The sequence below is a fragment of the Erythrolamprus reginae genome, chromosome 9 (assembly GCF_031021105.1).
Source record: "Erythrolamprus reginae isolate rEryReg1 chromosome 9, rEryReg1.hap1, whole genome shotgun sequence".
NCBI lineage: Eukaryota > Metazoa > Chordata > Lepidosauria > Squamata > Dipsadidae > Erythrolamprus > Erythrolamprus reginae.
Window position 1 is genome coordinate 43,584,702 of NC_091958.1, and position 17,216 is coordinate 43,601,917.

Sequence of the window (17,216 nt, forward strand, 5' to 3'; positions counted from 1 at the left end):
CAAATAGGGCCGCAACTGGTGCACCAGGCGAACCTGGGCAAACGCCCTCCTCGCCACAGCCGAAACATGATGTTCTGATGTCAGCTGTGGATCGAGGAGGACACCCAAGTTGCGAACCCACTCTGAGGGGGTCAGTAGTTCACACACACACCAGGGTAATGGATGGACAGATGGAATTGTCCTTGGGAGGCAAGACCCACAGCCACTCCATCTTGTCTGGGTTGAGTTTGAGTTTGTTGACACCCATCCAGGCCCCAACAGCCTCCAGGCACCGGTACATCACTTCCACTGCTTCGTGGAAGTTTATCACAAATAAATAAAAGCATAGGATGGTGTTATTCACTCAGGATGCCAATAGATAAGGTTTCTTATCTTATAGACCAGTAATGGCCAACCTATGGCATGAGTGCCACAGGTGGCACACAGAGGCATGTCTGCTAGCACATGAGCCATTGCCCTACCTCAACTCCAACGTGCATGTGTGTCAACTGATTTTTGGCTTGCGCAGAGGCTCTGGGAGGGTGATTTTGGCTTCCAGAGATTTTTTGCCAAAAATCCCCCCCCCCCAAAAGATGGCGACACCCACGGACTAGCACCGACTGAACCGTATCTATGATGTCATCGTCACATCACCAACGGGTTGCTATTGTTTCGGGCGATCTGGTCCGAACCGGGAGGAACCCACTTCTACTTCAAGTTCCCTGGGAAATAAAATTTCCCAAGCGCCCAAAAAACCAGACAAGGAACAATGGATGGAAACTGACCAAGGAGAGATACAACCTGGAAATAAGAAGGATTATTCTGACCATGAGAGCAATCAACCCATGGAACTTCAAAAGTTGTGGAAGCTTCATCACGGGGAAATTTCAAGAAGAGATTGGACTGCCATCTGTCGGAAATGGTGTAGGGCAGTGATGGCGAACCTATGCATGGGTAGAGGCTCTGGGAGGGCATTTTTGGCTTCCAGAGAGCCTCCGAGGGGATGGGAGAAGGTGTTTTTACCCTCCCCCAGGCTCCAAGGAAGCCTTTGGAGCCTGGGGAAAGCAAAACATGAGCCTACTGGTGTTCTGTCGGGCTCTCTGGTAGACTCCTCCCGAAAATTCACAGGTACAAATTTCAGACACACACACGTTTGAAAATTCAAAACAATGTTCTTTATAAGAAAAATTCACTTAAACTAAGCCCTCTTTTGGTATAGCAAAGAGCACTGGTCTCCAAACAAACTGGTAATTTGTACAAGTACCTTATCAGTTCTGTGATATTTAGCTTGCAGCTGGGAGGCAATTCACAGTCCTTCTTTTTTCACAAAGTGAAACACACTTTGCTCTGGTTTAGTTTCAAAGCGGGGAAAAATCAGCACACAAAAGGTCAAAGGCAGCAAAGCAGTCACGAAACACAACAATCAGATAATCCTCCACAATGGCCAAACCCACAGGCTGCTATTTATAGCAGCCTCACTAATTACTACAGCCCCACCCAACCACAGGTGGCCTCATTTTCTTTGATAATAATCTCTCAGTTGTTGTTGCCTATGCATCGCTCTCCGCATGCGTGGCTGTATCATTAACTCTTGTTCTGAATCCAAGGAGGAGCTAGATAATTGATCTTCTGAGCTGTCTGCCACACTCTCCTCCTCCCTGTCACTCATGTCTTCTTGGTCAGAGGAGCCTTCATCAGCAGATTCCACTGGGGGCAAAACAGGCCTGCAGCATGTGGATGTCTCCCCCACATCCACAGTCCTTGGGGCAGGAGCTGGGCCAGAGCTAACCACAACAACTGGACCACCAGAAGTTGGGAAACAGCCCATTTCCGGCCCCCAGAGAGCCTCCAGGAGTGGGGGAAGCTGTTTTCACCCTCCCCAGGCATTGAATTATGGGTTTGGGCACTCGCGCATGTGTGATAGCATGCACACATGCTCTTCCGGCACCCAAAGAAAAAAAGGTTCACCATCACTGGTGTAGGGTCTCCCGCTTGGGGGAGGGTTGGACTAGATGACCTGCAAGGCCCCTTCCAACTCGGTTAGTCAGTTCAAATCCCCAGGGCTGCCCGAACACTCCCCTTTCTAGGATCAGGTGGAGAAGCCACATCCATCTCTTTGCTCTAAATATGTCAGCCTCTGCTTCCGTAGCTCCTTTCGGAGGTAAACTTTGACTGCCCTGGCTGCTAGTACCCATTTTTCCTTTTCCAAAAACAGCATCTGGATGAGAGTAAGCCTACCTTAGCAAGTCCTGGATTTGGATCAGATTTATTATCTTACTCCCTGTCTAAGAGGAACAGCAGTAACACATGGCTCAAGATGACTCGTTTAGGCTACCTGAGTCCCACCTTTGCAGAGTAGAATAGAGAAGGATAGGATAGGATAGGATAGGATAGGATAGGGCAGGGCAGGGCAGGGCAGAATAAAATAGAATAATGGATTGAAAATAGGAGAGTAGAGAAGAATAGGAATAGGAAGAATAGAACATAACAGAATAGAATAGAATAATAGATTGAAAATAGGAGAGTAGAGTATCTCCTCACTCTACTAAACAAATAATTCCCTCAACACTGTCAGACTTTCTAGTAAATCTGCACTTCTATTCTACTAGTTTTTCTCATCATTCCTATCACCCATTTCCTCCCATGTTGACTGTATGACTGTAACTTGTTGCTTATATCCTAAGATTTTTATTAATATTGCTTCTTCTTTGCTTATTTGACCCCTATGACAATCATTAAGTGTTGTACCATATGATTCTTGACAAATGTTTCTTTTTCTTTTATGTACGCTGAGAGCATATGCACTAAGACAAATTCCTTGTGTGTCCAATCACACTTGGCCAATAAAAATTCTATTCTATTCTATTCTATAACCTTCATCATGTATTTTACTATGTGTATATAGATATATACCCACTAAAACCCTCATTGTGTATAGGACAAAATAAATAAATAAAATAAATAGAGGAGGGGAGGGGAGAGGAGAGGAGGGGAGAGGATCAGGGAGGGACCTTAGAGGTCTTCTAGTCCAGCCCGTTTCTCAAGCAGGAGAACCAATACTATTTTAGGCAAGTGGCTGTCTAGTCACTTAAACTTAAACATCCAGTGATGGAGCACTCACGATTTCTGAAGGCAAGTTATTCCACTGGTTAATTGTCTTTACCGCTAGAAAGTTTGACTGAACAATGGATGGATGGATAGATGGATGGATGGATGGATTGGCATGCAGCAATTGAAAGTCAAGCTTCCAAACATGCCAGCTGGCTGGGGAATTCTGGGAGTTGTAGTCCAGACTTCTCCAAGCTATCAAGGTTGAGAAACACCACCATGATTAGACACTCCTGGTGGCTATCATTTAAAAAACACAGATTAGGAGCAATGTTGCAATCTGACCAGATATTCATCTTTCCAGATTCTTTCATTTTTCTTTCGCCCTCTTCCCTGTTTTCCTTCTTAGTGTCTTTTTCTGCAACAGAGCAAAATATCCTGCAAACAGCCAGCAATGTTGTCCACATTGTAGGCTGCATTTAATAGCTGTTCAGGTCTAACAGGTTTTTTTAAAGGGATTTTTTTTTTGAAGTCTTCAAAAAGGATAGTAATTGCAACTCCTTACCATTTATATTTGCAGTGTCTTATAAGGTGAAGAGGGTTTTCTACACATCTCCCTTTCGTTTAGGAGGAAAGTATCAGGAAAGACTTAATGAACTCAATCTGTATAGTCTGGAGGACAGAAGGAAAAGGGGGGACACGATCGAAACATTTAAATATATTAAAGGGTTAAATAAGGTCCAGGAGGGAAGTGTTTTTAATAGGAAAGTGAACACAAGAACAAGGGGACACAATCTGAAGTTAGTTGGGGGAAAGATCAAAAGCAACATGAGAAAATATTATTTTACTGAAAGAGTAGTAGATCCTTGGAACAAACTTCCAGCAGACGTGGTAGATAAATCCACAGTAACTGAATTGAAACATGCCTGGGATAAACATATATCATCCTAAGATAAAATACAGAAAATAGTGTAAGGGCAGACTAGATGGACCATGAGGTCTTTTTCTGCCGTCAGACTTCTATGTCTCTATGTTTCTATGTTTAGATAATGCTTAAGAGACATTGCTGTCGGACCTATTATCAACATGCATTTTTCTAATGCTGCAGGTTTTTAAAAACATTAAAATTTGCCTGACATAAGCTTTCTTTTCCAAAGTTATCTAATCTAATTGGCATTTATGGCGGGGTTTTGTTTTTCTTTGCAGACTCTTGATTCATTTGGGGGATTCTGAAGCTAAGCTCTATTATGAATGCATAAATATATTTCCACTAGAGTTTTTATAGCCTTAGCTGGAAGAGTATACAGTATTCTTAAAACCAGGGTTTTTTAGGATTGCTCTTATTCCATTAGTAAAGAGATTAAAATTCAACAGTCACTCCCTGCATAGCTAGATTTGTCTGTTTTGATATTTTCCACATTCAGATCCATTGTTTAAAATCCAGCTCTTTCCATCCTTATTGAAATTCCCACCGATCCCTCCCTACTTAATTTATATTCAGCATTCAGCTGGAATTATCATCGGAAGATAATTCTGCCCATTATTTTTTCGCCCCCCAGATTTTCAATTTTTTGAGACAGGGAAAACCTGTGTGCTACTAGAAAGACCAGGTTGAGACTGAAAATATGAATTGTTCCGTTCCTATCTGCCATTGAAGTTGATGTGAATGAATATTATTATTATTATTATTATTATTATTATTATTATTATTATGTCAAAACAACACAGCAAATGAGATCACTATGCTGGATTTCGTATTTCATCACCAGTCGGGTGCTTCCCAAGCACCTAGGACTGCGTGATGTTTGCCGATCCCAGTAAAGCGGCCTTTTGCAATTGACAGATGGAGATTTTGTCAATTCCGATGGTTTTCAAATGTCCGCTGAGATCCTTTGGCACTGTGCCCAGCGTGCCAAGTACCACTGGGACCACTTTCATGGACTTATGCCAGAGTCATTGCAGCTCGATTTTTAGATCTTCGTATTTCACCAATTTCTCTAGCTGCTTCTCCTCAATTCTGCTGTCTCCTGGGAGAATTATTATGTAATAATCATAATCATAATCATAATCATAAAAAAAGATTTGTATGCCGCCCTTCTCCGAAGACTCAGGGCAGCACACAGGATACAATGTAAACAATACAGCAACAAATATAATCAATAAAAACTAAAACCCCAATACAGTAAAATCAATCAGCCAATTCATTTGCAACCATCCATTTCATTTATTATTATGTAGGGATGAATGTGTATGACTGTTTTTTCAGCATTAAGGTTTTAGATTCATTTTAGATTTTGGATTTCTGATATGTTTTATTTTTGTATTTTGTATTATCTTGTTGTGAGCCACCCTGAATCTGTGGAGAAGGGCGGCATAGAAGTCCAATCAATCAATCAATCAATCAATCAATCAATCAATCAATATGCTGTAGCTGGGGATTATGGGGACAAGAGCAACACAGCTGCCGAATGCCAGATGTTAGAAGGCAGCCCCTCACTATTATCAATACTGCATATATATAATGTATGTAGATGTACGTATCAAGATAATCTATATATAAAAGCCAAATACCACTCACACATCATCACAAACTCTCCAGAACCATAAAGCCTACAAATTTGAAACTTGGCACATACAGTATGTTCCTATTGGCTTCTAAGTGCTCGCTAAAAAAGGATTTTTCTAAATGACCATCAGACCATTAGTTATTTTTCACATTATTATTAATATGCCCTGGTGCTAAGGAGTTAGACGTTCTACACCCCCTCCCCACCTGAAAAGAACTCTGTTCCAAATGCCAGTGGGCATGGCCAGGGCATGACTCATCCGAGCTGGGAATTTAGACATTCTACTCCATGCTAAGGAGTTGAGAGAAGCAACCTAAAACTAAGGAGCAAATTCCTAATGGTTAGAGCAATTAATGGAATGACTTGCTTCCAGAATTTCTGGGAACTCTATCACTGTAGGTTTTTTAAGAAGAGGAATGGACAGCCATTTGTCTGAAATGGTTTAGGATCTCCTGCTTGAGCAGGAGGTTGGACTTAGAAGGCCTCTGAGGTTCCTTCCAATTTTTTTATTCTGCTTTAATGGCAAGAATCATGTCTCTTTTTTCAATTTATCCCATTCAGATTCTGTTGCCTTCTGGCTTTTCATGTGTTATTAGATTGTGTAAATCCCAGAGGCCAGAATGTTGTACAACCAATCTTGTACAAATTAATGGTGGTCCTTGTTCTCTGGGTTTTAGTGCACTCGTACATCAGTGAAACCCAAAGCATTGTGTAGTTTACAACCAGCCATGCATCAGATCACAACAAGCAAGTTTCATTTACCCTGATGAAATATTCTACCCGAGGACCAGACCATTGTTACTCTCTTAATAAACTTCCCCAGGGGTGTTTCGGGAAGACAAACCCACATGTATTTCTTAAGTCTTTACATTCACACAAGACAGACGTCCAGACAGAAAATCAAGCCCATCACCCACAGCAGGCAGAAGGAAGATTCAAGATGCACATCCTACCTGACACATGTACCAGTACCTCCATCACATTCCTCGGCATTATGTCCAGGGCAACCCATTCTACAGGAAAACATCTTATGAATTCGAGAAGTTTGATTGAACTCGCAAATCGTTTTCTTTTAGAATTGGCTGCCCTGGACACAACACCGAGGAATGCGATGGAGGTACCAGTCAGACAGGGTTCTCCTTCGCCGTTGCTACTGGAACACTCCCCGGTGACTGGTGTGGGCACACGCACGTCTGGCAGGTAGGCATCGGTGCAAGACTTGGCTTCTGTGCATGGTCCAGAAGCCAAATCTCATGTGAAGACATGCGAGCGAGCGAGATTTTGGCGATTTATGCAATATATTAAAACACCAAAAAATGGGTAAAATCTCATGCGCGAGAGCATCCTTGCATGAGATTTTACTTCCTGTGCATGCGCAGAAGCCAACTCTCACTCGGGCACATGTGTGCAAATATGTGTGCGCATCTCCATTTCCACTAACGCATCACCGATCCCACCCGTACTGGCTGCAAACTTCTACTAGTACCACTAGTATCAGTAGTCAAGGGTCAGGTAGGACACACGTCCTACTCCTTACAAGAAAAAAAGCACATTCCCTGGGGTCACATGCCCCCCTGGCATCACTCCGGGACCCCCCAGGAGAGTGAGCTCCACTCCTTGAGAAACACTGCCTTACAGAGCCCCCTGCCCTTATGGCTGGGAATTATGGCATTGTAACTCCAGGACATTTAGAGGACACCAGAATGGCTAAAACTACAATTAAAGTTGGATTAATCTGACATTCTCTCTATCCCAGCCAAAACCAAAGCAGGTCTTGATCTCTCCAGGACCTTTAAATCCAGAGAGCTTAATTCCCGAGCCCTGCAAAGCTGCCTGCTTTAATTCTCCTGATACCCTGAAGCCTGGAAGGTACCAAGTCCGGTGCCAAGTGTAATTGGCAACTCGTTAGCAGCTTCATTGAGAAGGCTGGAGGACACGTGGTCAAAGGCGGAGGGTTGACATCATCGGCTAAATCCAGCCAGATTCAGAAAGGAGTGGGGAAGCGGGAGGAATTACAGAGCTGGGGAACAACTGCCCCATTATTAAGTGGTGTGAAATAAAACAGAATGGGAGCCAAAGAAAGAAAGAAAAAACAGTGCAGTTAGGAATCAAGAGATGGAGGGCAGAGACAAGGGCTTAGTAGCTAGAAGGCTCACTACTCTCAACCTCTCCAAACTTGGCAACTTGAAGACTTGCGGACTTCAACTCCCAGAATTCCCAAGCCAGAATGCTTCAACTACCACAACAAACAAGAGGCAAACCTCCTGCACACCAAATCCAGTCGCGCCTTCTACAACTTTGTAAATAACAAACTCAAGGACTCAAGACCCATCCCACCAATAAAAGGGCCCAACAACAAAGAACACTATGATGAATCAATCAAAGCTAACTTCTTCAACACATTATTTGGCTCAGTCTTTATAAACAGCAACGGCTCTTCCCCAAAATTTCCTAATCTCACTGCAAACACTCCCAATGACTTAACACAAATAGCCTTCACTGAAGATAACGTTGCAAAAGCACTATGTGACCTTAAACCTTCCCTATCAATCGGGCCTGGTGGTCTATGTCCACAGCCATAGCTGAACAATTAAGCATAATCTTTGAAAAGTCATTCAGGACTAGTTAACTACCAAAACTATTGTCACTAGCCACAGTCATCCCCATCTTCAAAACGGGAGATCCCACTCTAGTTGAAAACTACAGACCAATTTCTTTTTATATATAATTTTTAAATTGATTTTCATAATAACAATAAACATTCACACAACACATAACAGCATGCTCAGTGTTAAGTGCCCACCACCAAACAACATTCATACCAAATTGGGGACATAATATCTATATACAATTTTAACTTAAGAGCAATATATCTATTCACATATTATAAAGTAATTCAAATTTATTATTTATACCTTGGTCTCAAATTCCAGTAACCATATATCCTCTTACTTTGTCCCATCGTCCCATCAGTTCCCGCAGACTAGTTTCATTGGCCAAATTCATCTTCTTATCCATAATCTCAAATTGAATATGATCCACCATGTACCAATACCAATTTTGTATTGTCCATTTTGTCGCATCCTTCCAGCCTAGGACTATTACTGCCTGAGCGCTTTCTATCGCTGCAGACCAATTTCTTTATGCTGTGTCACATGCAAAGTCATGGAATCAATCATAAATCAATCAATTACCCTTCACCTAGAAACTAACAATCTACTCTCTGACAAACAATTTGGTTTCAGGAAAAAATTATCTTGCAACCCCTTCACTGCAAAAACATATGGACAGCACATCTCGATCAGGGCAAATCAATAGATGCAATTTACATAGACTTCTGTAAAGCCTTTGACTCAGTGGTTCATGACAAAGTACTTCTAAAACTGAAATCCTACGGCATGTGTAGAAGTGTCCAGGTTGGGTGGGCGGAGCCTCCCACTGTTGGCGCTACCGGGTCTTAGAACTGGGCCAAACCAGGAGCAACCCACCTCTGGAGTGAACCAAACCAAAATCAAAGGATAATATTTTGGCTGAAAGGGCTAAAACAATATATGCTGTTCTTAGTTTTCCACTGCTAGTCTGTGTTCTGTCGAGCTCTCTGGTAGAATCCTTCCGAAAATGCACAGATACAATTTCAGATACATACACGTTTGAAAATTCAAAACAATGTTCTTTATACTGAAAATGCAAATAAATGAAGCATTCTTTTTAAATAGCAAAGAGCACTTGTCTCCAAACAAACTGGTAATTTGTACAAGTCCCTTATCAGTTCTGTGATACTTAGCTTGCAGCTGGGAGGCAATTCACAGTCCTCCTTCTTTCACAAAGTGAAACACACTTTGCTCTGGTTTAGTTTCAAAGCGGGGGAAAATCAGCACACAAAGTCAGCAAAGCAGGCACGAAACACAACGATCAGATAATCCTCCACAATGGCCAAACCCACAGCCTCACTAATGACCACAGCCCCACCCAACCACAGGTGTCCTCATTTTCTTTGATAATAATCTCTCAGTTGTTGCTTCCTATGCATCGCTCTCCGCACGCGTGGCTGTATCATTAACTCTTGTTCCGAATCCAAGGAGGAGCTAGATAATTGATCTCCTTCTGAGCTGTCTGGCCCACTCTCCTCTTCCCTGTCACTCATGTCTTCTTGGTCAGAGGAGCCTTCATCAGCAGATTCCACCGGGAGCAAAACAGGCCTGCAGCATGTGGATGTCTCCCCCACATCCACAGTCCTTGGGGCAGGAGCTGGGCCAGAGCTAACTACAATGAGCCGGGATGGCGCAGCAGGTAGAGTGCTGTACTGCAGGCCACTGAAGCTGACTTGTAGATCTGAAGGTCAGCGGTTCAAATCTCATCACCGGCTCAAGGTTGACTCAGCCTTCCATCCTTCCAAGGTGGGTAAAATGAGAACCCGGATTGTGGGGGCAATAGCCTAGCTCTGTTTAAAAAGTGCTATTGCTAACATGTTGTAAGCCACCCTGAGTCTCAGGAGAAGGGCGGCATAAAAATCTAATAAATAAATAAATAAATAAACAAACAAACAAACAAACAAACCAACCAACCAACCAACCAACAAATAAATAGTCTGTGAAAGATCAAGGCCAAGTGTCTCTGGGCATGTGCAGAGGGCCTTTCTTGCTTTGAGGTTTATTCTCTATAGGCTTGGTATCTTTCATCTGAGTTCTTGATTCATTTCGTCCTTGGAAACCGTAGCTTCCCATGACCTAGTGGGCAAGCATCCCATAAAAACCCTTGCAGGCATTCCAGGTAGCTGGCTTGCCTTGACACTCCAGCCAGCTTGGGAGTTTGGCAACACATCAGCCTACTCACCGCAGGCTGCAGCTTCAAACCCTCTCCATAAATGAGCATTGCTCACATTATGCGGCTTCCTTAGGCTTGGGTTCGTGCCCTGCTTTTTGGCTGTAAGCTGTAATTGGGGGTTTATTTCACAAGCCCCTGTCTGCAAACCCTGGTATGGCGCAATGGATGAACCTACCACTATAAAGCAACGTCCTACATCTTTCTTACTCAGGAGCACAGAAATAGGACCTTACACACATCTCCCGCCGGGTTGAACTTGCAAGGAAACATCACAATAAAGCAGGGTTTCTCCACCTTGGAAACTTAAGATGCATGCAATTCAACTCCTAGAATGATCGTTATTATGATTTGTCTCATGGTTAGTCAGATATTCACACTGGATTTGGTATGTATGAATGTATGTATGTATAAATGTATGCATGTACAGTATGTATGTAAGACATCAGAGAGTTATTGTTAATGGCGAGTATTCTGAGCAGAGACAGGTTACAAGCGGTGTGCTACAAGGGTCTGTTCTGGGTCCTATTCTTTTTAATATGTTTGTGAGTGACATAGGGGAAGGTTTGGTAGGGAAGGTTTGCCTATTTGCCGATGACTCTAAAGTGTGCAATAGGGTTGATATTCCTGGAGGCATCTGTAATATGGTAAATGATTTAGCTTTACTAGATAAATGGTCAAAGCAATGGAAACTGCAGTTTAATGTTTCCAAATGTAAAATAATGCACTTGGGGAAAAGGAATCCTCAATCTGAGTATTGTATTGGCAGTTCTATGTTAGCAAAAACTTCAGAAGAAAAGGATTTAGGGGTAGTGATTTCTGACAGTCTCAAAATGGGTGAACAGTGCAGTCAGGCGGTAGGGAAAGCAAGTAGGATGCTTGGCTGCATAGCTAGAGGTATAACAAGCAGGAAGAAGGAGATTATGATCCCGCTATATAGAGTGCTGGTGAGACCACATTTGGAATACTGTGTTCAGTTCTGGAGACCTCACCTACAAAAAGATATTGACAAAATTGAACGGGTCCAAAGACGGGCTACAAGAATGGTGGAAGGTCTTAAGCATAAAACGTATCAGGAAAGACTTAATGAACTCAATCTGTATAGTCTGGAGGACAGAAGGAAAAGGGGGGACATGATCGAAACAATTAAATATGTTAAAGGGTTAAATAAGGTCCAGGAGGGAAGTGTTTTTAATAGGAAAGTGAACACAAGAACAAGGGGACACAATCTGAAGTTAGTTGAGGGAAAGATCAAAAGCAACATATTATTTTACTGAAAGAGTAGTAGATCCTTGGAACAAACTTCCAGTAGACGTGGTTGATAAATCCACAGTAACTGAATTTAAACATGCCTGGGATAAACATATATCCATCCTAAGATAAAATACAGAAAATAGTATAAGGGCAGACTAGATGGATCATGAGGTCTTTTTCTGCCGTCAATCTTCTATGTTTCTATGTTTCTATTTATTTATTGCATTTATATGCCGCTCACCCCAAACGGACTCTGAGTGGCTAACAATAGGTATAAATACAATATAAGTAAAAAACCAATAAAAAGCATCACTAAAAACATCACTAAAATCACATGTATTATAAAACCATACTTGTAACAATCAGTCTTAATTCCAGTTATGCTGGAAAGCCAGGTTTTAACAGCTTTCCAGAAAACCGGTAGGGAGGAGATAATGCGAATATCCAGGGCAATTGATTCCACGGGGTCAGAGCCGCCACAGAGAAGGCTCTTCCCCGAGATCCCGCCAACCGACATTGTTTGGCGGATAGGACCTGGAGAAGGCCAACTCTGTGGGCCCTTACTGGCCACAATGAGGTATGAGGTCGGAGGCGGTCCCGTCAATAGTCTGGCCCTGAGACATTTAGGGCTTTAAAGGTGATAACCAACACCTTGAATTGTGCTCGGAGACCGACTGGCAACCAATGTAGCTTGCGTAGAGATGGAGTAATACGGGCGTACCGTGGTACACCCGTTATTGCATGCGCCACTGCATTTTGCACTCGCTGGAGTCTCCAAACACTCTTCAAGGGTACTTCACCTATTTTTGTCACCTATCAAAGCAGAATTGGGTTCCTACCAGTGCGCCCCAGTGTGGTAGTCTGATAGTGGCCCATTGATTGTGCAATTTGAAGAGTTGGCCTTCTCCGGGTCCCGTCGACCAAACAATGTCGTTTGGCGGGCCCCAGGGGAAGAACCTTCTCTGTGGCGGCCCCAGACCTCTGGAACCAACTTCCCCTGGAGATTAGAATGGCCCCCACCCTCCTTGTCTTTTGCAAGTTACTCAAGACCCACCTATATCGCCAGCCATGGGGGTATTAAGACATCTCTCCCAGGCTTTCTTATATTTTATGTTTGGTATGTATGTGTTGCATGTTTTTTAAATTGTTGGGGTTTTTTAATATAATTTTATTATTAGATTTGTTCCATTGTTATACTGTTTTTATTACTGTTGTGAGCCGCCCCGAGTCTTTGGAGAGGGGCGGCATACAAATCTAAAAAATTGAATTGAATTGAAATTGATTTGAATTTGCACATGACAGCTCCTGTGCTAACTTTCCCAGTCTATGCTCGGCACCATATTTTTAAAACTATTTTTGGGTGGTTTTCTGCTTCTGCGCATGCGTGGAAGCAACATTGTGTAAAAGAACACTTGTGTGCACACGATTTTTGGCGGCTTTTGGACTCTGCGCATCCACAGAAGCAAAATTGCATGAACGGAACGTGCACATGAGAAATGGTGCGATGCACATACAGCACACCGGTATGGAAACAAAAGGAATCCACCACTGCTATTCAAGTCCTTCCCAAGAACTTGGGATTGGAGGATGTGGATGTCTGAGGCTCTTAAAAAGTATCATTGCAGGATGTAAGTTATTCCGAGTAAGGCTGCCTTCTGCAATTGACTGACGGTGAAATTGTCAATGCCGAGGGTGTTCGAGTGGTTGCTCCAGATGTTTTGGGATTGCACCTAAGGTGCCTGTTACCATTGGTACTTCCTTTGCTTTCATTTGCCATAGTCCTTCTACTCCTATTTGTAGGTCTTTGCATTTTGTCATAGTCTCCACTTCTTTCTCTTCTGTCTCCAAGTTCTGCCATGTCCACTATCCAGACTTTTTTTGTCTTATTGACAATTGTTCAGTCTGAGGTGTTTAGGTGACAGGTGCCTGTCTGTTTGAAGTCTAAAATCCCATAGCTGCTCTTTCTTCTCTTCCCTTCCTTCTTCTTCTCCTGTCTTCTTCTTCTTCTTCTTCTTCTTCTTCTTCTTCTTCTTCTTCTTCTTCTTCTTCTTCTTCTTCTTCTTCTTCCTTCTTCCTTCTTCCTTCTTCCTTCTTCTTCCTTTTTCATCTTCTTCATCATCTTCTTCTTGTTTGTTTGTTTGTTTGTTTGTTTGTTTGATTGATTGATTTTTATGCCGCCCTTCTCCTTAGACTCAGGGCAGCTTACAACATGTTAGCAATAGCACTTCTTAACAGAACCAGCCCATTGCCCCCACAATCCAGGTCCTCATTTTACCCACCTCGGAAGGATGGAAGGCTGAGTCAATTTTGAGCCGGTGATGAGATTTGAACCGCTGACCTGCAGATCTATAGTCAGCTTCGGTGGCCTGCAGTACAGCACTCTACCTGCTGCGCCACCCCGGTTCTTCTTCTTCTTCTTCTTCTTCTTCTTCTTCTTCTTCTTCTTCTTCTTCTTCTTCTCCTTCTCCTTCTCCTTCTCCTTCTCCTCCCTCTTCCTCTTCTCCTCCTCCTCCTCCTCCTCCTTCCTCCTCTTCTTCTTTTTCTTCTTCTTCTTCTTCTCCTCCCTCTTCCTCTTCCTCTTCTCCTCCTCCTCCTCCTTCCTCCTCTTCTTCTTCTTCTTCTTCTTCTTCTTCTCCTTCTCCTTCTCCTCCCTCTTCCTCTTCCTCTCCTCCTCCTCCTCCTCCTTCCTCCTCCTCCTCTTCTTCTTCTTCTTCTTCTTCTTCTTCTCCTTCTCCTTCTCCTTCTCTTTCCTCTTCCTCCTCCTCCTCCTCTTCTTCTTCTTCCTCCTCCTCCTCCCTCCAAATTGCAGAAGTGTTGATCCATTGATTGTGAGAGGAATTGACTGACCAGTTTTATATTCAGAGCCAGACTGAGCTGAGACAGTGAGCCAAAAATCACCCAGTTTTCATGCCTAAAGCAGGACTAGAACTCACAATCTCTTTGTTTCTAGCCTGGTGCCTTCACCACTAGACCAAACTCTGCTTTGTGAGAGTCCCAGTACAAACTTACAAATGTATGGGAGATTGCACACACTCCTTGGATTCATTAATCCAGCCTTGATTAATAGTAAATCCCACTGCTCTGCTGGTTTAATTCCTTCCCTGAACCTCTGAGAACATTCTGTATAAAATTCCTGAAGCTCCAATGATTGATTACAATGTATTGATATTAATCACTGCATCATTTTTACTGCAGTTTTCTGGGATGTGGTGGGTCCCCTCTGCTAGCACAAATCATCCCCCCACCTGTCACTTAAGGCAGAGATTTCTTCTTTTTTTTTAATTGTTTTATTAGTTTTCAAATGTATTTTAAAACAGACAAATAAATACCAACAAAAGAAAGACAAAGGAAAAACAACAACAAACAAAAAAAATGTGATACCAGCAAACATTCAGTATTTCTGCATTGCTACATCAGATATGTCATTAAATCCTATAATAATTTTTAGGGTTGCTTTATTTTGTTTTTATTTACAAAATCAGAGTTCAAAGAAAAGATATTTAGCGGCTGGGAGTATGACTGCTACTATAGAAAGCAGGATATGCATTTTGTGTCTAGTTACAATTCTCTGTTCTCAGGTCACTTTTTTCAAATGCATGGGAAGGAACAATAAAGCTAGGTCTTTTCTTCCTTCCATCCTTCCTTCCTTCCTTCCTTCCTTCTTCTTTCATTCTTTCCTTCCTTCTCTTACTTCACTTTCCCTTCCATCTCTCCCTTCTTCTTCCCTCCTTTCTATCCCCCTTTCGTTCCCTTCCATCCTTCTCTTACTCATTCATTCACTCACCCTTCCTTCTCTCCCCTTTTCCTTCCCTTCCTCCTTCTTCCTTCCTTTCTATTCCCTTTTCCTTCCATTCCCCTTCCTTCCTTCCTTCCTTCCTTCCTTCCTTCCTTCCTTCCTTCCTTCCTTCCTATTCCTGCCTGCCTGCCTGCCTGCCTGCCTGCCTGCCTGCCAGCCAGCCACCCAGCCAGCCACCCAGCCAGCCACCCAGCCAGCCACCCAGCCAGCCATGATGCACAGTGTTTAAATCCAGTACTGCAGGCTAACTCTGCTGACTGCCAGCCGTTCGAGCCTGACCGGCTCAAGGTTGACTCAGCCTTCCATCCTTCTGAGGTGGGTATAATAATAATAATAATAATAATAATAATAATAATAATAATAATAATAATATATTAGATTTGTATGATGCCCCTGAGGACCCAGATTGCTGGGGGCAATAAGGCTGACTCTGTAAAGTGCTTAGAGAGGGCTGTAAAAGCACTGTGAAGCGGTATATTTATTTTTTATTTTTTATTTTATTTTGTCCAATACACAATACATAGAAGAGAATAGACATAATGTAATATATATAAAGAAAAATATAAAATAGAGGAGAAGATATATGAAAGGAAGAAAATATATATGATATATGAGATAAAGGAAAGACAATTGGACAGGGGACGAAAGGCACACTAGTGCATTTATGTACGCCCCTTACTGACCTCTTAGGAACCTGGAGAGGTCAATCGTGGAGAGTCTAAGGGAGAAATGTTGGGGGTTGAGAGTTGACACTACTGAGTCTGGCAATGAGTTCCACGCTTCGATAACTCGATTGTAAAAGTCATATTTTTTACAGTCAAGTTTGCAGCGGTTAATATTAAGTTTGAATCTGTTGCGTGCTCTTGTGTTGTTGCGGTTGAAGCTGAAGTAGTCATTGACCGGTAGAACGTTGCAGCATATGATCTTGTGGGCAATACTTAAATCGTGTTTTAGGCACCGTAGTTCTAAGCTTTCTAGACCCAGGATTGTTAGTCTATATCCTGGGTCCTCAAACTTGGCAACTTTAAGACTGGTGGACTTCAACTCCCAGAATTCTCCAGCTAGCATATCTGGCTGGAGAATTCTGGGAGTTGAAGTCCACCAGTCTTAAAGTTGGCCAAGTTTGAAGATCTCTGGTCTATATAAGTCTAAGAGCGATTGCTTTTCCAGCAACCAGCCATAAAACCCGGCATCTTTTTCCATTTTATCCCTGGTATTATTCAGCTTGTCTCTGCAGCACGCTTGGCTCTGTGGCTAGACAGTGGCGGCTCGCTGGGAACAAAACACAATTAAGTCTCCTCTCTCTTATCTCAAGAGCCGTCTTTCTTGTCTCCTGCTGCTCAGGTACCCAATTTAGCTGCCTCTGCCTCCCTTCTCAGCCCCACCAGCTGCTCCCTCGTCTAGTTTGTCTCTCTCCCTCCCTCCCTTCCTCTTTCCTTCCCCCTTTATCTTTGCTGCCTTTGTTCCTTTGCTCACCTCCATCCCTCACCTCTGTCCCACTCATTCTGCCTTCAGCAATCTCTTTGATGCCTTCAGCGGATGGGCCTGCAGCAAAAAACCTCCAGATCTTCACCAACAACTCGCCTCCAAAGCAGGTTTGGAGAGGGCAGAGTTCAAATACTGTATCTTTCTTTTCCCCTTAAAACTATAGCTAAAAACCCACTATCATTTAAAAACAGTCATAACCACACATAAATCTTACTAGTCATCTCTTCTTCCTTTTATTTCCTTCCCTTCCCTCCATCTCTTCT

The 17,216-nt window shown here is 42.8% G+C and overlaps 2 protein-coding genes across 3 annotated transcripts in view; one reads left to right on the plus strand and one right to left on the minus strand.

The window, feature by feature from the left end:
• Positions 1–17,216, plus strand: part of XPO6 (exportin 6) — a 242,455-nt gene that overhangs the window by 39,825 nt on the left and 185,414 nt on the right. The window lies entirely within an intron of this gene.
• SBK1 (SH3 domain binding kinase 1) overlaps positions 1–17,216 on the minus strand; it is a 100,664-nt gene that overhangs the window by 8,515 nt on the left and 74,933 nt on the right. Inside the window, exon 1 of one of the 2 annotated variants that reach the window (XM_070761008.1) lies at positions 924–934. The exons of the other annotated variant lie outside the window; for it this stretch is intronic. Coding sequence (XP_070617109.1) covers positions 924–931 — 8 coding nt within the window. The 5' untranslated portion in view covers positions 932–934. Of the gene's footprint in view, positions 1–923; positions 935–17,216 lie in introns of those variants that run through there. 2 annotated transcript variants of the gene reach the window in all.